Genomic DNA, 22383 nt, shown 5'->3' with positions numbered 1-22383 from the left:
ATTTATTGATTTAAAAACTAATTATTACCATCCGAATTTCTCCATATAAGTTGCATTTGTTTAAAAATTTTAGTATACCGTAGATGTGGAAATGAAGTGCTTGTTTTCCCTGACTTAAACCCATTTCTGTTAAGTGCAATTGTAACTCATTTTTTGTGTGCAGTTACTGAAGGAAAGAATATTAGATAATCACTGATAATGATCCATACGTCATGACAAGGGAGATAATCAAAGCCCTGTTACACAAAGCGGATAGTTTTAAAACTTATTGCCAATAGGAATATTGTACATATCACCGGCATTATTCTCCATGTTTGTCTCTGGCGTAAAAACGTCGCAGGAGGGTACATATGCCGAGGGTACCGTATAGGTACCGTACATAGGATGGGCGAACGACTGGCCGAACATTACCGGCGTTGGCCGATGTGGAAACGAACCTGGATTCGTCATAAACGAGTTTCTTGGCGCCTGAGCAGGGTAGGGAGCATACCGAAAATCTGACCTGTATGCGTGATTGTTACTGTGGTAACCATTGCGATGATGTGTCCAACTTTCAGTGGGAAAGCCTGCACTTGTTTCGCCAGCGGTTGCTGGAATTTCTTGTTCATGAGAAGCTGGTACGACGCTCGTGCTTTCCCCTAAACATAAACGATGCATGTGATGCTCACGTGTCCACTTCAATCGCATGTGATGATGATAAATAAAGTTAGTTTAGTTCAGTAGGTTTCCTCCTGTAGTAACAATGGATCAATAAGAGATGATCCTTACTGGGCCTCTAGGAAGAACAGTTTAGAACTGATAAAGCTATCCAGTATAAATAAAATTAGTTTAGTTTAGGTTTCCCCCTGTAGTAACAATAGATCAATAAGAGATGATCCTTACTGGACCTCTAGGAAGAACAGTTTAGAACTGATAGAGCTATCCAGTATGAATAAAATTAGTTTAATTTAGAATTCAATAGGAAATAAAGACTACAAGAGGGCAATCTGCAATCAAGATTTTTTCTTGTCTAAATTCCTCTTAATGACATCTCGTATCTAGGCTGGCCAGTAACAACCACACGTGTTATGCCGGGGTCACATTTACTTAAACAGGTATGAAACAAAGTACGTTCATTTCTTAATTGTCTTTGACTGTTTAGCTTTGTCTATTGTTGGTCACGACAATTAACAAACAATTCTGGATCGTTAAGATTGAAAGAAACGAAGAGTAATTGCCCCAAACAACATGACACGTTTGTAATTACGCTTCTTTCTCGCTATTTCTGAACTGTTTTCGTAGTGTTGAACGGTGATGCTACTAAAAGAATTTCTGTTTGATCTTACCTTCCTGGACCTGTTCCATGGAGAGTCTTGTACAATCCGAAGGAATCTTATTTTCACATTTAACTACATCTGTATCTAAATTCTTTTCTTGTGGGTCCAAAATCTTCGCTTTTCTAGACAAAAACACGCGAAATTTGTTAGAAAAGCGAAAAGCGATTCTCTAAAAACATGCATAAATAGACGGGTGGTTCCACTGAAGATGCAATAATGTTCCAGTTGAAAGATTCAAGTACCGTTTCTCTTGATTTCGTCTTTTCTGTCCTGCGCCATTCTCACGAAAACCTTTCGCGAAAGGATTGTTGTCGATTTTTAGCTTGGTGATCTAAATAATTAAAAATGATCAAATTACAGTTATATAAGTGAGATAATGTTTAGATTTTTGCGCTAATCTAAAGAGTCTCATTTATAAAATAAGAGACTTATTTATAAAATCCATCATCTGTTATTGATCCAGCGTTACTACAGGAGAAATAACGATGCTCGTTGAGCTCAGTTTTATTGCTGTCTATAAACCTTCTTCAAGTTCTGTTTCTCTTCGCGATAAAATACAATAATTGCGCCTATATTTACGACAGGAAAACGAGTTTGTTAATTTATTTCAATTTCCGTTCATTTTCACTTTTATCCTGACTGACACCAAACACAGAGCTTTCCCTAAAACATAGACATTGTCCGCAAATGGTGGCTCCATACTGTTGTAGAGAAGACTATCGTATTCAACCTGCATGCATCTTTTGAAGTGACAAGACATTGTTGTAGACTTGTGACTGGTGGCAAATAGATAAAATCGAAGGTTTAGTATCGATCGCAATTTAAGTAAATCGTTCTGAAGATATAATTACAAGTTGACCTGGTCAATTATATGCCGGATAAGTCACTGACTGAATAGTGTTAAAAAAGTTGATGCTTCAAATTGCTTTCTTGGCCGAAAGTCAGCGCATTTCGACTAAATAAACACACAACACCCATCTCTTTCCTGTTCAGCAAACAAGGCAATGAAGGTCTCACTCAGGTGATGAAATGTTATTTGCTACAAGCAAGGCGGCTGTGAAATCACCTTGTTTCTGTTCGCACTTTCAACCTATACCATAGCGGCTGATTTCGCAGCTGAGAGGAAACAGTTTCATCCCCCGTGAAGAGCTCTGTTAAATATAGTCGCTTCACGTGGAATGGATAAAAATATTGGTCCATTTAACGCGGATAGCTTATCTGCTTATGGAGGAAAAGGATTGCTTTCAGTTTAAGACCATTCCTGCATTTCACCTCAAAGGAAAACTGAACTGAATTTCGAGCTGTGAGCTCTTGATAGAGCTCTATACGCAGTAAATACAAATAGCTGACTTCATCAAACTAGTTTTGTCAAGTATATCCAAGAAGGGCTTACCTTTTCATTCTGATAAGCTGTGACAGCAAAGAACATTGTATCTGGAAACTCGAAAGTTTGAAACGAGCTCCAAGGTAGTCTGTAGATGTCTTCACATTTAACCAAATGAACGCGAGGTTTGTACTTGTGCATTGAGTTGAGGATCGTCTGAAAAAAACAGGACATCATATTCAGTTGTTTTTCATGTAAACACGTTAACACCCAACGGTGATAACACTTTGGGCGCCTAGGCTCTCGCCTCGGGCGTCACAAGTCTGAAAAACCCCTGTGGGGTATCTTTATATGGTAGAATCTTGGCAAGTTAACCGTGAAATAAGTGCTATAAGCCAGATGTAGTTTACACATTGAAAACAGTATTATACATGCCGGGTATATTTCAAATATAATGGTAAAGTATGTGAGGTATATTCTACTGTACGTTTCTGTGATGCAGTGTGTCTAGATGATCAAAGACAAATAGCCCTTAACTTTGAATCAAGGTTATTGGATTAATCACCACTAGATTCTCAAGTAGATTACATAATCATACAAAATATGAACTCACAAATCCATCTTTGTCGTTGGGATTATTTGTGAGCTTCATTTTATGAAACGAGATGACTTTTTGCATCCATTGAGCTCCTGTGTTGGGCGAGTCTGGATGAACATACATGCGTTTCGGCATCTCCGGGTCACCTTTGCCTGCGATTGACCAGCGACAATTATGAAATTTATAACGACATTCGTCGACGGGAACTATCTCCAGTAAAACGATGTATTTTGTGCGTGGATTGAGGCCAGAAATCCTCACTTTAATCGCCGGGAACATTCGTCTAGACAGAAAGATATTTTGTTAGTCAAAAGACAGACACACTTGTCCATTTTTTTTGTTTCTCTGGCAAGCGGCCGCTTCATGAACATTTTTATACGAGACGGCTTATCTAGATGAAGGAAATGCATCTTTTGCCAGATATTTCTTTCAATCAATTAATCTAATGCTTTCTACACTCTAATAGCTTTATCAGTTCTAAACTGTTCTTCCTAGAGGTCCAGTAAGGATCATCTCTTATTGATCCAGTGTTACTACAGGAGGAAACCTAAACTAAACTAACTTTATACCAGCGTCAGTTCAATATTTTCTCTCGTTCTTAAGGTGTAAATAGTTAATTTTACCGTGTCACTGTCGCGGGGAAAACTTAGCACCTGAAAAAAACCTGCGTTTCGTTTCGCATCAACAATGTTACGGGGATAAAACTCAACTAGGGCGTTCAAACTCCAGTTTACCTTCCTGCTTTTGTGATCACCATTTCAGTTCCATGTTTATGAAACGCTTCCCAAAGATCTTCGTTTTCAAGTTTCACCGTAGCCGGAGGACTCCGCGGTCTCTCAGGTTCAGACTCAAAGCCAGTGGAAGCCATCATGGCCGCTGCTCCACCGTGGAAGGACGGGGTTGGAAACGTTGAACTGAACGACTTTGCTTTAGTCGATGTTGGAGATAAATGATGATGGTAGTTGAATGAATTCGACGCGACTGTTTGTTGGTTTCCTGTGTTGCTATTTACCCCTGGTGGGATGAGAGGCTGAATGATTGCTGGAATGGAGAACTCTGTTCTCGCTGAAGGATAGTACGGATGATATGCCATATCTAGATCTGCTTGTAGATTTCTGTTAATTCTCCTTTAGGACTGTCCTCCGAGTGTTTATTCCCTGGATTGGCAAATAACCTCACAGAATCCAAGGGATATTTGATATGTGATGATCACGGATATGATGGATCGTTGCTAGTTGACAAGTTCTCAAATTCGCAATAGCGACTCAAATTTACTTCAATCGATAAATATCCACACTTTATCTCCGAATGCGCGTCTCAGACGACAAAAATTCTGTGTTGAAAAACTGTGTTTCTCAGTGACTCCTAGAGCGCACAGTTCAAACTCTCTCAAACTTGGATCGTGGCGCAGGCTGTCAACTACAACTATCACACAGTGTTCCAAAGGCTCTCGCTTTCCTCCGGGACAGAACGAACTGGTCTTTGCTCACGACAACTTGCGATTCTTTGTGGCGCTCTCACACTTCGTCCTCTCTCTCTTTCTCTGAGTCAGTCTCTCCTGGATTGATCCGCAAAATGAACTACAGGCGTGCAACTTTGTTATGTAAACATATTCCATTAAAACGTCCAGGTCTAACAAGCTGTAACGTTTAATTGGTTGACAGCTGTGCGCTAGGCCAATCACACTTCTCTGTAATTACCACGAGAAAGGCGCAGTCCGGAATTGAAAGACGTTGCAATAAGGATGCCCACAAGTTTGCCATTAGCCACGCGAGAGCCAATCAGAGCGTGTGGCAAACATCACACCAGCAACGCCATAAGAGACACCCGTGCGCCTTTAATACGTAACCATGAATATTAATCCTTGAGCGGGTGTCTGCAATATTGTTTGCGAGACCGTTTAATATATCTGAAAGCTAAAATTGCCATCGAAATTTTCGCCTCGCCTTGGGTGAAAACTTTGCCTCGTGACGCGTTTGATGTGCGCTGTTTTACACCAGGAAATTGCTACGTGCAATACGCCAGCGAGGTTAAACTTTCAACTTTTTTAAGAAGGATGCTGTCAATCTTGGGCTGATTTTACATTGTTTTATTATTAATGCATTCATTTAACAGGAGAAGGTCTTCTCGAGTGGCCATTGAAATTTCAAGTGACAGGCGTTTTTGGTTTATAATACAAGGGAAATGACAAGATGTGACATCTTTTTGTCATAAGATATTTTTATATCATGTCGAATTCTTGAATGCCAAGTGAACTTTAAAAATATTGTAGTAAAGATTAAAAAAAATGACATATAATTACATCCTTCTCCATAATGACAATACATTAAAAGTAGAGTCATAAATAAATAGATAAAATGTTTTAAAAATTGCTCAAAAATAGTTAAATGTTTACAAAATTTGGAAGTTTAACCTATTCGATTGAGTGGATTGTTTGATGTAACTTAACACGTTGCTATATACTCTCTCGCTTGGAATGATAATTCGTATTTCACTTTATCAAAACGCGAATATATTTAGTCAAAATTCCACACTCGTAAAAGCTTTGAATATCATTGCGAAGTTGGCTACGGCAATTATTGTTTTGTAAATGCCTTTCCATTGAAACGAATAACAATTACGGGGGATAAAACGTGCCACTGACAAAGAAAGCAAACAGCCATTTGATTGTTTCCGTGTTACAATGCCAAGATGCATCATGCATGCATAGTTTACAAACTAAACAAGACTTAAGACATTATTGTTAAAGTTCACGGGAATTCAGCAGTAGACTACCAAAAACACTTACATATGTATAAACCTCTATGTTTTCTTGTGAACGTGCGTTGTTTGGTCAAACCGAAGGTGTCAGTTTGTTTGAAAAAGAAACTGAGAAGTTTTATTTGTTCCTAGCAAAAAATTTAAAATAACTGGTGGTATATTCGACGAAGCTCTATGGCACAGGTATAAACGCCATCGAGTTTTCCCCTATAGGCAATCGAGTTTATTTGACAAAAAAACTGCGCGCTGGTAGGCAGATTATGTACGTCCTCAACACGAAAAACACGAAGAGATATAGTCTGAAAATGAGTGGCCAATTCGAGACAAAAGGCAGCCGAATCAAAGGGATATTATCAGTCTCTTTCGCAAGTCCATTAGGATCAACATACATACCATTGTAATGGATGTGTAGCTAAGTTTAAAAAGTTGACCGCGACCTACGACATGTCAGTTTATCTTTCTTTTGTAAGAACTAAAGAAGCTATCGTTAAGAGTCTAAGACTAAACGTTTTAACAGTCGAAGCGTGATAATCTGGTGAAAAAATACGTGTGCAAAGTCGCGCATAGCGTCTGGGATATGAAACTGTGTGAAACTGCACGCAATTTTGGATGCTGTTAAAAATCTCGCCTTCTACCGTTTAACAAGACAAGGCGATCGTCTTCAACTCGTTGCTGGTCTTTTTAATAACTTGCCGTAGCGCTAATCCTGTGTAAAAAGACGCGCAAAGTCTGTGAGAAATCTCGCCTAGTTAAACACAGCGCTGGTCGGCGAACGTTTTGACGAGTTAACACCGTGTGGTCCTCTCGCAGTCTAGAAGAACACGAAGTTTCATATACCAAAAAAAACACACGACGCTTATCTCAGTGTGAACGCTGACGCTGAACTTGTTTGTGAATATTAACAAGTGGCAAGTTGTTTTAGATGCTAAATTCTATACATTGCGCGAGGCGCATGCAGTGTTTCTTTATAAACAAAGTAGGATGTCACTGGATGTGTGCGTTTGTCCAGCGTTTTGGCTGCCTGAGTCGAGTTCTATAATCTTATTGCTTCACCAGTTCAGCTTTGATTGCTGTGAATGTGGTTTCATTTAAAACATTGAAAAGAAATTCATCAGTAGAAAAAACAGCTGGATGGATCTTGAGTTAGTTTAAAACGCTTAAAGGAAAATTAGACGATGGAACATGCAGAGATCGATTTAATTTCAACTTTCACCTGTCTTCGGGTTAACTGAACAAAACGTCTGGGCCAAGGGCGGCTGGAAATGTAAATTATCACCACAAAACAAGCCAGATAATAATGATAATATCAGTACAAACCGCCTTTTCAAGATGCAAATATTGAAAGATCAACACGTTTTAAACTAAAGCTAACACCTGGATATAATTTATTCATCAATTCTGGCTATTAACATAATTTCTATACATTTTAATCATAATTTAGCGTTGTTTTGAGACAAATTCATTCTTCTTGAAATCCTCAAAAAAGCGTCGACAAAAATATTAATTACGCGGACATTGAAGAGATGATTGAAACGGATAATTTGTGACGTTCGTAATTAAAATGACGGAGAAGATTTGTATATTTCCTAATTTCCCAAACACCACAAGAATATTTTCATATCGTTCGTCGGACAGGCACGACTCGCCAAGAATCCCTCGAAGAGAAGTTCTTTTTACAGCATCTAAGGTGCTTCCGAATTAAGGCCATATTTTCACTGTCTTGTGTTTGCCCTGCGCTAGTTTCTCGACTTCAGACCAATGTTTTCTTCCAAGAGGATTGCAGTAGACAATAAAATGTACCTTCTTCACGGAGCCGCTGCCAAAAAAGCGAAAACCAAAAACTCCTTTGTTCTTTGAAAATATTCTTCATCGCACCGAAAACTTTAGCGTAACGTTAAAAGTGAACGAGTTTTCAAACTCTCAATCTCCAATGCTTTAGTAAAAATTTTAAATATATTGTACATGGGATTTCTGCCTGGTTCTTTTCGCCTTAACGACAGCCTTGAACCGCGTTTTCGTCTAAAAATCTTCTATTTTTTCCCCTCTACAAAGTTGTTAAAATACCGTAAGAAAGTGTTGAGTGCTTTGCACTTCTGGTTATGAACCAAAGTCTTGGTTGGTGTTATTTAAGTGGCCATTTTGATTTGTAATGGGTAGGCTTACGAACCCATTCGCGACGCAATCTTGTCCTTTTAGGAAATTTCCTGAGTAAAGTTCAGTGGGCATATAACGATAATATGGCGAGGAATGGTCGCCCGTGTGTCCCGCAAAATGATGCCCCACAGTGTACGGATGTTGAATCGGGGGTTGGTCTTGTGAGCCCGCGTACAAACCTTGATGGTACGGCGAGTATGACGTCATCACTGAAAATCGACAGTTCGTCTTGTTAAAGGGACTCCGGTACGCTGGCGAATCTCCGGCCGGGAGAGGGACTGGACAGACAGGTGCGACTGCAGGCGACGTATTACTCTCCTCGCGCCATTCGTTGCAAGGCGACGGCGTCTTGCCAATGTTTGTGATGCTCTGCATGCAATCGTAAGGACCATTTTCCTGACTCTGAGGATCAGAAGAAGCTGAAAAAAATAAGGAAAATACACTACTATAAAGCTCTATATGGCAAGGAAGAGGGGTCTGGGGTCAAACTGGGATTATCTCAATATATTCTTCCGCGTTTTTTACAAAAGCACACACACACGGAAGACAGTAACGCGAGTTTATTGTTATTTCTGGGGAGACGACACGAGTGAATGAATTGCATTTGGCACTTTCAATGTTTTTCTATCTTTCCTGTCAAGTGATCTCTAAATGTGAACAGTTCACGCTACATTAAAGTCTTTCGTGCGCTCAGAAATGAAAAAGAGATCACGGAATGCGCTCTTAAGGATATAATATGCTAATCGTTTTCATAGCGATCAGAAATGATGTTTGCTTTTCGAGCTGTTTTGAGTGTCGGTGTTCCAAAAATCGATCTCCACTTATGACGCAATCTGAAAGCAAACCTTTCGCAATGAATAAAAGTTAAAACGAGCGAGTTGTTCGCCCGAATTATGGGACAATATCGCGCTGAATGCCACGAACGTGTTGCCAAAAATATTTTTAGTTGCATGAACGTGTAAGAACTTGTAGTGAAGACCACTTGAACCAGGAACAACTCGTGGTTTTAAACCAATGAACTCGGGTCAGGATTTAATTATAAAAAGACTCTGAGAAAGATTTTATTTTTCCGCTTTACTAAGAGAACTGGGAAATCTACCCAAAATCTGTCTAAACCAGTTTGAGAATTCGTATGAACACGTTTGTATTCAATGTCATTTGAGGCTCTTTATTTGTCTCTTTGACCCGGGCAGATAATGAATTAAATAATCAATATCCTAATGCTTTCTATAAATCATTATAAATGTGGTGCATCAAAACACTCTGGGAAAAGAATGGCTGGTAAGATTGTACGAACACCAAGCAGCTCCAAGCTTCACTAACCTGTTGTGTAATGATGGATCACGTGACGTGGCGATGATGTCACGCATACAGAAGATGGGCTGCTGCAATTGGTTAATTTCATCATTCGAGGTGATATTCGGCTACTCGGTCCAGTCTCATCTGTGTCCTCCTCGAGCTTGCGTTTCGTTCCTCCGTACGTTGACGAACTAAACGTGTTGCACGCACCACGAAAACCCTTGGCGAACGGATTGTTCTCAATCTTTAGTTGTGTTATCTATTCAAACAAATAGGACGCTGCGTTATTTCATGTTTCTGTGTAGAATGAACATTCAATACAAGGGCAACAAGCTTCACTTCTTCAGATTAACGACAGGCTAAGTTAAGACTGTTTGGATCATTGTACAATGATGCTAACATACTATGAAAACGAAGGCAACAATGCTAGCCAATATCCCGAACTATACTTGCGTCAGCACACAAAAAATAGCTTTGAACTGGGGCAATGTTATCTATTATTAAATGGGTTGAGTTTTCATTGCGATAGAGCGAATTTGGGGGTCTATTTGCAAAGCAAAGTTGGGAAATAGCTGTCGAACTACGGCCTTGTACTCATCGTGTAAAGATTTTCACGATGTGCCGACCAAACATAAAACAGTGATTGGCAAACTTTTCAATTTCACGAGAAGTTTGATAATCGGCTAAGGATTAATCCAAAATGCCGCGTATAATCTTGAGCCTCTTTGAACATGAGTACCAGGCAAGGTCGGCAGCTCATCATTCCAAAGGCATGTCCGAAGATATTGAGATTCCTCAAATAACTTCTACACATTAACTTGTACCTGAGAAATAAACCAATTTACGTCGGGAGTTAAGAAGATTAACTCGGTGAAATCTCGGAAGAATAAGGAATGTTTTGGAACTTAACTTGTCCAGGCATTCGACCTCATATATCTACCCTCATGTGCAAAAACCAGAGCTTAACTATAGAACTTAGAAGTCGCACTTCTTTCCAGTCTTTTAACAACAACAAATCAGAAATATTTGTTTGGAAAAACGCCTGGATTGCTTTAGAGAATATCAGCCATTTTATCTTTAAAGTGTTTTTGTAACCTTTTCCCGAATTAACTGCATATTCACGCAAATGTTAACCCGCAATTCCTACCATTTTTAGGTGTGGGTTTTGGGGCTAAAATCCTTCGTTAGATTAACGTTGAAGAACTTCGATGTTTTAAGGAACTACCCAAAGTAGATTGATAACGCAAGGTGTGAAAAAAGTGTCACCCTTCGTGCATAATCCCAAGGTCGAGATTTGTTGCCTTAAGGTTTAAAAACTCAGAGAACAACCTTAATTCAATTAGCTAGTAAACAAACTTTACAAACAAAGTCAGTTGCTGTTGCTAAGGAATCGTTATTTCCAAATCTAGCCATGATAGACATCGTGTGTATCGTTAATCCTAGGGATTTGGGCAACCAAGTTGTTTACTTAGTAAAACGTGAGCACACTAACCTGAGGGTTTTGATAAGCTGTTACTGCCATGAATTCTGTCTCAGGGAAAATGAATGTTTCAAAAGCACTTCGTCCGTTCAATGCATTGTATTCGTTCGCCTGGACCACATGTAACCGAGGCTGATACTTGTGCATCGAGTTGAGAATGATCTAAAAGCATAAGAAAGCTTGGTTTACAACCATGCGTCCATGACCTACTAACAGTTTTAAAAAGGAAAGTATAAAAGCTATTTGTAGATATAAGCATCTTGAAAACAAGTGGGAATTTTTAGTGTTGTTTCAATCATACATTACATTCTAAAGATATTTCACATTCACTCTTTCTAAACCGCCTGACATTTGTTTAATCTTGTCGGCTTAATGAAGAAGAAACACATGCAAATCACTGCCTCTGTCTTCCATACGCCCACTTCTTTACCAAACAACAAAACCTTTTCTCAACCACTGGCCCTATCTGTACTCTAATAAGATCTACCTCTTAACCTCGCCCTTCTCTCTAATATATACGCCCTCACCCCTCAAACGTAGTTAACATTATTACAAAGGCAGGAAACCAGCGTTAAGTTCTCGCACCAACTTGGGTTGCAGGCTCGAGCCCGCTTCCCACAGACGAATTTTTTTGCTGCGCGATTTTGCCAATGACCTGCATGCAGGCATCGCGTGCACAGCATCGTATCCCACGTGGAAATCCCGTTTCATCTTTTAACCAAATAAGCTTCCTTAATACGATACTTATGCAATCTCATATGCAAAGCCGATATACATTAACCAATGCGGAAAATAAGTGGAAAAACAAAGCCGGGAAATAAATGTAAAGAACTCTAATATCAAAGATTTTGTCAAAGCTATTTTATTGTGTTTATCCCCCTCGACAACGGCGCCAAAAACATAAGATTCGGATAAACAAAGAATAAACTACCCATCAGGAACGAACTGAGAACATGTGTCCGGATATATTTATTATTGGATTGGATTGGATTTTAAACTGTTCTTCATAGAGGTCCAGTAAGGATCATCTCTTATTGATCCAGTGTTACTACAGGAGAAAACCTAAACCAAACTAACTTTATTTATACTGGATAGCTCTATCAGTTCTAAACTGTTCTTCCTAGAGGTCCAGTAAGAATCATCTCTTATTGATCCAGTGTTACTACAGGGGGAAACCTAAACTAAACTAACTTTATTTATATTGGATAGCTCTATCAGTTCTAAACTATTCTTCCTAGAGGTCCAGTAAAGATCGTCTCTTATTGATCCAGTGTTATTACAAGAGGAAACCTAGACTAAACTAACTTTATTTATACTGGATAGCTCTATCAGTTCTAAACTGTTTTCCTAGAGACTAGAGTTCCAGTAAGGATCATCTCTTATTAATCTTACTACAGGGAGAAGAGGGAACCTATAGTATAATGATGCAAAACTAAAATATATAATATTCTTCTAAAAAAAGATCATCTCAATCCCGTACTGTGTGTGTCAAGGTTGCTAGGCGCAAACTATTTAAATGACATTAGAGACTGTCTCATTCATTCAAGTATTCAAGTATATTGCCAGCTCACGCTTATCTTCCTGTATATACTGCTATTTAGTTTAAGTGATGCAGGACTATTAACGCTGAAGATATCTCTTTTATTTATCGCGATGAAAGTGATAAAGCTGTTTCAGTAACCATTGGCAAGTGTTGATGCATGTAAACAGATGTTGAATGTCAATGTCGCTCTTTATCTTCGAGTGTTAAAGCTCTCAGGCCAATACACAGTTAAGCTTTTAGTTACGTTTTATCAACTGACGATTCACGCTTGGAAATAGGCCCTCTGGGCTCAATACCGCGACATAGCTGAATGTTTAATCTGACTCATTAAATGGGTAACAAGATATTATCCTCATTGGACCTCTAGGAGGAATAGTATATGCCTGATAGTGTCTATATAGTATAAATAAAAGTACTTCAAGGTAGTCTAGTTTAGGTTCCCTCCCGTAGTAACACTAGATCAATATGAGATGATCCTTACTGGACCTCTAGAAAGAACAGTTTAGAACTGATAGAGTTATCCAGCATAAATAAAGTTAGTTTAGTTTAGGTTTCCTCCTGTAGTAACACTGGATCAATAAGAGATGATTCTTACTGGACCTCTAGAAAAAACAGTTTAGAACTGATAGAGCTATCCAGTATAAATAAAGTTAGTTTAGTTTAGGTTTCCTCCTGTAGTAACACTGGATCAATAAGAGATGATCTTTACTGGACCTCTTGGAAGAACAGTTTAGAATTGACAGAGATGTCCAGTATAAATGGTCGCTTGCTTTCAAACAGCACAAACGAACAAGGTTATATGAGGATATCCCTATAAACAACAATCTATATTTCCCACGTAAAACATGCCCGCGAGATTTTTAAGCCATACCTAAAGCTATTAGTAACGCATCTTTCATCTGCGAGATGACGCTATTAAGTATTATTAGTCGTTGAAAATGGATTACTTTGCTTGGTTTGTTTGTCATCTGCTCCTCCCATCTATTACCCAGAACTTTTAACAGTTCAAAACATGATCAATATAACTCTATATATGTGTTCTTTCAAACAATCCAACCTCTTGTGGCAAAGTGTCTCTTTCACGATTGGTGTTGTGTATATAATACCGAGACCATGAATGGAAGCGGGTTGACTTAAGTTTAACGCTTTTTAGATGGTTTGGGACTTTGTGTGAATGCATTTTTTTTCCTTCACACGCACTTAAGGCAGCCGGCTCGAACATAATAGTTCTCATGAATGATGTCACGGCATTTTTTAAGGTATGCTCTTCAATTCTTCAATAGTTGAAATTTATCAACAAAAAAACGGTAGAAACATGTGTGTTTGGCGTGACAAAGCCTTAGACTTCAAGTTGTATTTAAACGCTCAATATCTTCAAAGTTCAACCTTGGCTTCGCAATACTCATTTATACTCATTCCATTTCAGCTCGACCGGCCCGTTTCAATAATTACGTCACAAATGCCTGCCTCTGAGCCTCGCTCTCGACATGAGAAGCCGTTGGCTGAAGATTTATATTGAAGATTTATAATGAAACAGATTCTCGCAAATTATGTTGTATGCTTTGTAAAATTGTTATGAGCCATTATGAAGTTTACTGCAATATTCCACGATAAGACAAGCTGCTTTTCTTTACATGCATTTAAATAGTAAATCGGTCGATTATAAGGCTTCCCATCCTACTAAGACAAAGAAGTATATAGAAAGGCACAAAGCAGAACTATAGGTTTGTTTATTTCCAATTACTTCCTGCCCCATAAAAGATATTGCATGCCAGCATGAGATTTGAAAAGCCTGTTTTTCAAATGCAATATATTGGCTATTAACGCTGATATTCATACAAACTTTAAGCCGTCGTTTACCGTAATTGAACAGTCTCAAAAGAAAATTAAAATATTTCAGAACAAATCACTGTCTGAAGAGCACATCGTGTTTTTTAAAGAAACCGTTATACCTTTCAGAGGAAGATTGGAATTTGCAAAATCGCTACGCTAAACTTTTAATGATGTGAAGATAACGAGAATCGTACGCCATGAAATATATTAAGAAAAGGTTTTTCAGTCCAGAATAACGACTTCCTTTAATCATTCAAAGGGATAGAATGCTTTGTGAGAATATCGCTATAGAATACATGATTGAATTAAGTGTATAATATTGGCCGCTGATGTCGTTTTTAATACTCAATAGTCTTTCAATTGCCAGGGGAATTGTATATACGGGGTAGCATACGCACTATAGAAAAACGTTTTAACTTCGTTTTAAAACGTTTTAAAATCTTATAGTTATGCCTAACTTCATTATCATGAAAACTTTTATATCGACTTTTTATGAAGTGAAAAAGTTTGAAGTGAACTTTTGCAGTGAACGCCTAAAAACTCACATGTCCTTGTTGATCCACTTGGCTGTTGGTGAGCTTGAGTTTCTGAAAAGAGACAATCTGCCTCATCCATTGTGCCCCAGTTGCGGGAGAATCAGTGTGGATGTATAATCTTGATGGATGTGGCGGTTCTGCCTTTCCCGAGACGATCCACTCCCCGTTATGGTACTTATAGCGGTTATCATCGACAGGAACAATGTCCATTACCAGAATGTATTTTGTTTTGGGATCCAAACCTTCCAGTTTGACCCTAATTGTTGGGAACATTCTCCTAAGAAATAAATATAAGAGAGATAGAGTGTTTGAGTGTTCATGTTGACTGAATTCTGCGAAATAAATAAAATGTTACTACGGGAGGAAACCTAAACTAAACTAACTTTATTTATACTGGATAGCTCTATCAGTTCTAAATTGTTCTTCCTAGACGTCCAGTAAGGATCATCTCTTATTGATCCAGTGTTACTACAGGAGGAAACCTAAACTAAACTAACTTTATTTATACTGGATAGCTCTATCAGTTCTAAACAGTTCTTCCTAGACGTCCAGTAAGGATCATCTCTTATTGATCCAGTGTTACAACAGGAGGAAACCTAAACTAAACTAACTTTATATTTATACTGGATAGCTCTATCAGTTCTAAATTGTTTTTACTATAGAGTGTTACCACAGGAGGAAAGACCGAATCCTAAGTTAAACAAACAGTTTATATTGGATTAGTCCATCAATTTTTTTCAACTGTTTTTCCACAGAGGTCCAACAGCAGGGAATATTGTATTTATTTACATAACCCTACAGAAAACTATGGAAACGCTTTAAGCTTAGCTGATTAAAAAGTTTTTCTCAAAGCATAATGAAAGATAAGAAGATTTCTAAAACATACAACGTATCTCACAAGGTATTGTCATAATAGCGCTGAGTTCATTATCTTCGAATTTAGCTCTTTCTAAAGACTTATTGAAACTCTGACGCACCTTGGCACCAGGACCCTAGAGGACATCAGAGGATAGAGAAACTTAACAATATCCTTTCTTACAATAACCTTGGCAAGGAGTAATTTCAAATTACTTTGTGTAAAGCAATAAGTAGGGTTAAGCTGTGTGATAATAATGATCACTGATATTATACATCCCACACATGCCAGGCGAATGAAATGTATAGGATTTTCACAGCTATTTCACCGAAATCTCGCAGCATTAGTAACTGTAATAATATTTCCGAACGCCAGTATTTAGTGGAATCAAAGTCAGAGTTAAAGCACTCCAAATAACCGAATATTGCAGGGATCAAACCTCAGTAAGAGAAGTGAAAGGGACGTGTACTACCACTCTTTTTGGAAGAGTCAAACTGAAAGCCCTCATATCAGTGGTCATCTCGAAATTGATCGATATACTCCATGTAAGCATATTAAGTGATTGCGGGTACAAAATTCTAGCGTGTCGCAAAACGTTTGCTAGATTTTTACCGCGGAACAGAGTGAAGTGAAAGCCGGAATATTCCGCCTCTGTTGTCAAGCGATAATGGGATATGATGATGGCGCCTTTTCAAACGTAATTCAGTTTTCTTTGGAAAGCTGTGAAACTCTGATCTGCTGAGGAATGACGCAGGAAGGACTTAGCAAATGAACTAAATGCTTCGAACGGTTCGCCTAAAGAAGGTGCCAAGATGAACAAACACGATTCTTCACAGTTTTAACCCAGTTGATTTGGGGGATGCAATTAGTTTAAGATTCAATTTAAGCTTTGGGCAGAATACTCTCTTGGTGTTAATTTGTAGTCATGCGATGTACGATTAGCCGAACAACTTTAAAAATTCAATAATAAACATCAACCATTTTAGGGGCGGTTGTACGAAGGCTTGATAGCGCTATCCATTGGATAGTGATCTCAATTCAACTACAAATCTCGAGGCAACAATTAATAAAGGCGAAATTCCAGCTTAAGAACACTTGTGTTTAATCTGAGTTGAAACTAAAATCTAAACTACGGCCAATTCATCCTTAGTACCACCTATAGGGACCAGCTAACCCGCTAAGGGGAAACTTAGACGCAAATTATTTCACAAATATACGTGCGAACATGAATAAACAGCGTGAAGTGTAGACGCGCCAAGCGCAAAATATAATCCATCGTGGACTTCCTTGAAGCATTAATAAACGGTGTTTGATAACTCCCTCATTGGCTTCTAACAGGGCAATTACCCGAGATGTTTTGACAGCATTGTTAGCGCAAAAGCACTAAAGGCGCGCGGCGGTGCGTTGCGCAACTCCTCAGGTGAGAAACATACGCTCCAGTCAGTCGCCTTTCACCTTAAATGTGTGAAATATATCCAGACACAAAACTTCCAGAGGAAGCGGGGATGATAAGCGCGCGATGTTACTTTGAACAATTTCAGTAAGAAAATATTGAGTACGGAATAGGGCAGGTTGGTTTTCCTTCGAGCGTGCAAAAAAGTTAAGAAACCCGAATGACGCACATTATTCTGAAGCCAATACGCGTGGGATAGATATTCTAAAGCCAATATGCGTCAAATACGTGGAGACAGGGATGTTCGTACTCCTTACGATTAAACGCGTTCGCTCTGACGACTGTGTTGTAGAAACTACGCGAGTAGAGAGTTCAGCTTGTTCAGCTTAATATCAAACAAAATGTCAAGAATTTGATATCAGTCATCCGGCCTTTTACCACTCTTCCTAAATATACGGAACTTGTCATTTTATTACAACAATATTTGCCTTACGTTTTTGCGCAGGAAAGCATCGATATCACTCGCCCAGGAACTCGCGTTGGCAAATGGCCATTGTTTAATTTGAACCAGGGCGCTTTGAACTGCTCGTGAGCGCCAAAACGCGCAATTTACAAGTCAAAGTGCATGAATTTGCCCGCAGAATTCAGTACTGATGGGTAATATTCTACAACGGGACCCTGTGAGCCAAACACTGAGACGTTTAGATAAACATTTTGCGCGACAAAACTAAAAAGTCGCAAAGCTTTTTGGCAGTTATTTCTTCCTGATTCTATCGAAACCTTTCGAAAAACATTAGCGTAAATATGAAAGCGATGCCAAAGGAAGAGTTTGTCTAACAATCTAATTTGTTAAATAAATATTGATGCTGGATCATTTGATAAGAAATAGTAATTCACTGCTCAGGAAAACAGTCAACAAGGCTATCCAGTATAGGTGAAGTTAGTCTAGTTCTGTAGTAACACTGGATCAATAAGAGACCTTAAATGGACATCTAGGAAGAACAGTTTAGAACTGAGATACTGAGTATAAATAAAGTTAGTTTAGTTTAGGTTTCCTCCTGTAGTAACACTGGATCAATAAGAGATGATCCTTACTGAACCTCTAGGAAGAACAGTTTAGAACTGATAGAGCTATCCAGTATAAATAAAGTTAGTTTAGTTTAGGTTTCCTCCTGTAGTAACACTGGATCAATAAGAGATGATCCTTGATGGACCTCTAGGAAGAACAGTTTAGAACTGACAGAGCTATCCAGTATAAATAAAGTTAGTTTAGTTTAGGTTTCCTCCTGTAGTAACACTGGGTCAATAAGAGATGATCCTTACTGGACCTCTAGGAAGAATAGTTTAGAACTGATAGAGCTATCCAGTATAAATAAAGTTAGTTTAGTTTTGGTTTTCTCCTGTAGTAACACTGGGTCAATAAGGAAGAACAATTTAGAACTAAATTAGTTTATAAACATGATCACAACAATTCTTACCTTCCAGCCTTAGTGATTATCATCTCTGTACCGTACTCGTTAAATCCTTTCCACAACGTTCTGTTATCGAGTTCAACTCGAATATTTCCATTTGGCTTTTTCTTAACGTCCTGCATGTCAAGAAAGCCAGTGCTACCAAGCAGTCCAGCTGAGGTGCTAGAGAAAAGTGCACTGAGCGGGTTTCCCTGGTGGTTCGCTGCTGCTGGGTAAGGGTAATCCTCACAATAGCTTGGAGTCCTACCATAGGGCGAGTGAAGTCCTCCCGTGTTTCTGTGGTAGTCTGCGAAGGAAAACATCACGTAAGGTGAAAGAAGATTTTGACTTCAAAAATGAAAGAAAACAAGGTGTACTCAATCGAACGTGACTCAGACTTAAGCATCAAGAATTTCATTAATGCTCTTCTATTGTCTATCTGAGCCGCTATAATATTAATGGCCAACAATAGGGATTAAATTTTGAATATTTTTTTCAGCCAGCAGTTTGCCAGGCTCTCGATAAATATTTGCTGACGAATTTGGTGGGCATCTGCCCAAAAAGTATGCAAAAAACATGTTGTTTTTTTCCGTATTTTAAGAGAATTGCTGGACCTTTTTATGGAAAGATGTGTTTGGTATAATGTTTACTACAGGAAACTATTTTTAACCTTATCGTTTGGGAAAATAGATTCAAAACATGAAACAGGATAGAGGTGTGATGTTCATAAAATATTCAAGAGGTTCTTGCCAGCTATTTTGTATTATCGTGGTAGTTTCTTTGAGAGAACCTTCAGGCTGAAAAGCACGTTTTTAACGCGTGTTGTGGAGTATAAATGTGGTGGTAAAAAGCAGCTGTGATATAGGAACTTTTAGAGCCTCATGAGAGGCTGAAATAATCCCCCCGTGGAACACAATGACAGGTTCTCTCTTTGCCTCTGCCGGGAGGACATCTTATATTTTAATCTCCCTGTTTTCAAACGCAACGTCTCCGAGCAGCTCGCTCGCTCGACTCTGCTGCACACAATGCTAGCTTATTTCCCAAAATGAACTTTAAAATCAGCTTCTAATGAACCACAAAGATGAATAACAACAGCTTTTATTGAAGTGCACAGACAGCTTAACGCCCGAAAGTCATAAATCATACTTATTAATATGTATAGGATACGTTCCTTGTACCTGTAGTAATACAAAACATGAAATATTCCCACAGATCCATTGTTTTGGCGCTGTTGGATTAAATTTTGTTTCCAACAATCAACTGCCCAGTCTTTATAGCGCCTTACTCTAATTCCTAGCCAGATATATTCAATGAAAAATGACACCATTATTAATATTTATTATCGTGTGCTCATTACTGGAAAGAAAACATTTAGCAAAATGCATGAAATCTAAAACAGATATAGTAAGCCTTAAGAAAGTGTGTGCAATACGAAATATATAGCTAACTAACGTATTTATTCATAATTATCTCACTTTGCAGTTGACACAATTTTAAAAAACTAAGCTAAGCATAATTTCCTCGCTATGAGATATAAAGCTAGGTTTTTTTGTCATCAATTCACACTAAATTTTTACACCCCCTACAATGATCATAGACGTGGACAGAAACACGTATATATACGTATGTGGGCCGTGATTGCTGTCGCTTGCTCTGAATTGAAGAGATTTTCGATTCCTGTGCAAATGAATGTGCTAAAGTTTAAAACTTTTTGTGAGCTCAGCAATATCATTGATGTTGGATGATTTCATGATTTATCTCACGTTGAAAAGAAGCGTTTTTACATCATAGTACACCCACTTGAGGCTAACTTTTCGGTCACAATTAAGTTGAAAATGTCCATCTCAAAACTCAGTTTCCTTGAAAATTAAGGCCCTAGTTAAAGTTGTTATCACTAGAAAAGTCGAGAAGGCCAGATATTGGACAAAACGTGTCAGGAACGAAGGCAAAACAGGATCTTAGAAAGATTTAATCCCATATCAGATGAAAGGAAGTCCTTCCCTGTGAGGCCTCGCTCATCAGAAGCATTTAAACTGAAACTCTCATACATCTTTTTAGAATCCGGCATTTTTCCAAATCTTATTTCATTGTCTATACAACAAGTTATAAGATTTCACGGAAATCCCGCTAAGAAAACTAAGAATAAATCTGTCTGGCTTACCACTGAAGTCCTCTCCAATAACCTAGAACAACATGCAAATTCTGATTTGGGAACGGATTGAGCTGCGTGATGGGTATTTTACGATGCACAAACATTGTAAAAAGAGAGAATTTGGGCTTTAAAGTAATGCTTTATATACTGATTAATGACTGGGAACAAAAAGTGTAATGTTTCAATGTAAGATATGTCCTGATTTGAACTATTTAAGTTCAGTCACTTTTACATCTTTGTAAATGGATTGAAGAATATACTAAGTGTACGAATTCACCAACCTGAGTCTTAACCAGAGCTATACATTCCTTTATCTAAAGTTTTCAAACGACGTTTTCTTTTTGTCGCTTGTAATAAAACATGTTTAAATAGCGCATACACTTTTGCGCATAATGCATCCATATTTAGGTTGTATGTGTGTTGGAAATAACAAAATTTCAGCAAAATACTAGCGGGAAGAGGTCAAAACCTTTGTATAACTAAAGTCGAAAAGCTATTCGTACATGTTATTGACATAATCCAGATTGAAAATCCACCCTTATTATTTTATCCAACGGACGTACTCAGTCTTAAATTACTTCAGCGAAAACACAACACAGAAAGCTTATGGATAAATAGCTGTACTTGGTGTGTTCATGAATTGTACTGCATCAGTTAATTTTAAGATAACTTTTTGCTCGCAAACAATTCCTAATATAACATAAATTTCTTCAAAATGCAAGCACATCTGAGAAGCAAGTAAAAATGGCAATCATATATACTTCATAGCGTCCAGGAAGGCTATTTTAAATATTAATCATCCATACGATGCCTTGGTCAATGTTATTAAACGATGTATCTTTGAATGAAGTGCGATATACTGAGGAATCAAACACTTTCCTAAATTATTTGACCGCCCGCGACTGCATATCAACGCGAACTGTCAAAGCCATAATAAAAGATCTTTAATAACACTTTGATAACGTATATTTATTTAGATAAATTTATCGTTTAGGTGATAAATTAAGTGCAGCATTAAAGATTTGGCAACGCATGTTAAATTAAAGTTCAGCCAAGGTATATAGCGAGGATCGCGCCATCATAAAATACGATATAAAAGCACTTACCAGAAATATCCCTGAAGATGTAGCTCCCTGTGGATGGCATCGCTATGGGTGAAACTTGGAATGAACCACTTCCACGTGTTAGCTGAGTGTGGCCTAAGTTTGCCATTTCAGAATTATAGTATAGAGCGTCTTGGTCTTATACAAAACCAGGATATATCGAGCTCTATAATCCGGTGACAAACAAACTATGGCAGATTACAATGCTTTCTAAATTCACATCAGCTGTTGCGACGGTAACACGATGTCTCGATGGCCTATTTTCGATACGGAAACCTGTACGCTGCGATCTATGTTACGATCAGGACGAGATAATTTGTATGTGACAAAATAATTATGTGCTCGTTACACGGACTTATTAATAGTCTTTAGACAGCTTGACGACGTCTAATAATACTTCAATGAATAAGAAAGGCGTGTATGGTAATTATTCTTAATGAGCTAAACGCGGATTAATGGACGCAGCCATTGGCTCGTAAACTTGCTGTAGGCGTTTTGCTTTTGTCCAAGGATATTGTCAATAATCTTGACAACGGAAGATTCAGGTGTCAGACGAGACTGCATTGTGTCGTGGATGCAGTTGCG

The 22383-nt window shown here is 38.3% G+C and overlaps 2 protein-coding genes across 2 annotated transcripts; both read right to left on the bottom strand.

The window, feature by feature from the left end:
• Nucleotides 1-15: 15 nt before the first annotated feature.
• On the bottom strand, nt 16-4957 carry LOC114523581 (T-box transcription factor TBX3-like). Its single transcript, XM_028544549.1, has 6 exons — nt 3973-4957; nt 3254-3521; nt 2710-2856; nt 1559-1647; nt 1326-1438; nt 16-638 (listed from the first exon to the last, which is right to left on the bottom strand). The coding sequence occupies exons 1-6, from the start codon at nt 4329-4331 to the stop codon at nt 259-261; spliced, it is 1356 nt and encodes a 451-aa protein (XP_028400350.1). The 5' UTR covers nt 4332-4957; the 3' UTR covers nt 16-258.
• A 2202-nt stretch (nt 4958-7159) lies between these two features.
• Nucleotides 7160-22148, bottom strand: LOC114523837 (T-box-containing protein TBX6L-like). The gene is made up of 6 exons (XM_028544874.1): nt 21802-22148; nt 18571-18850; nt 14853-15120; nt 10944-11093; nt 9476-9710; nt 7160-8571 (listed from the first exon to the last, which is right to left on the bottom strand). Exons 1-6 carry the CDS (start codon nt 21905-21907, stop codon nt 8096-8098), a joined length of 1515 nt encoding a protein of 504 aa, XP_028400675.1. The 5' UTR covers nt 21908-22148; the 3' UTR covers nt 7160-8095.
• Nucleotides 22149-22383: the final 235 nt, after the last annotated feature.

The sequence above is a fragment of the Dendronephthya gigantea genome, unplaced genomic scaffold (assembly GCF_004324835.1).
Source record: "Dendronephthya gigantea isolate DGI-Jeju-01 unplaced genomic scaffold, DenGig_1.0 000028F, whole genome shotgun sequence".
NCBI classification, from domain to species: Eukaryota; Metazoa; Cnidaria; class Anthozoa; order Malacalcyonacea; family Nephtheidae; genus Dendronephthya; species Dendronephthya gigantea.
This window is presented reverse-complemented; position numbering and strand designations above follow the sequence as displayed.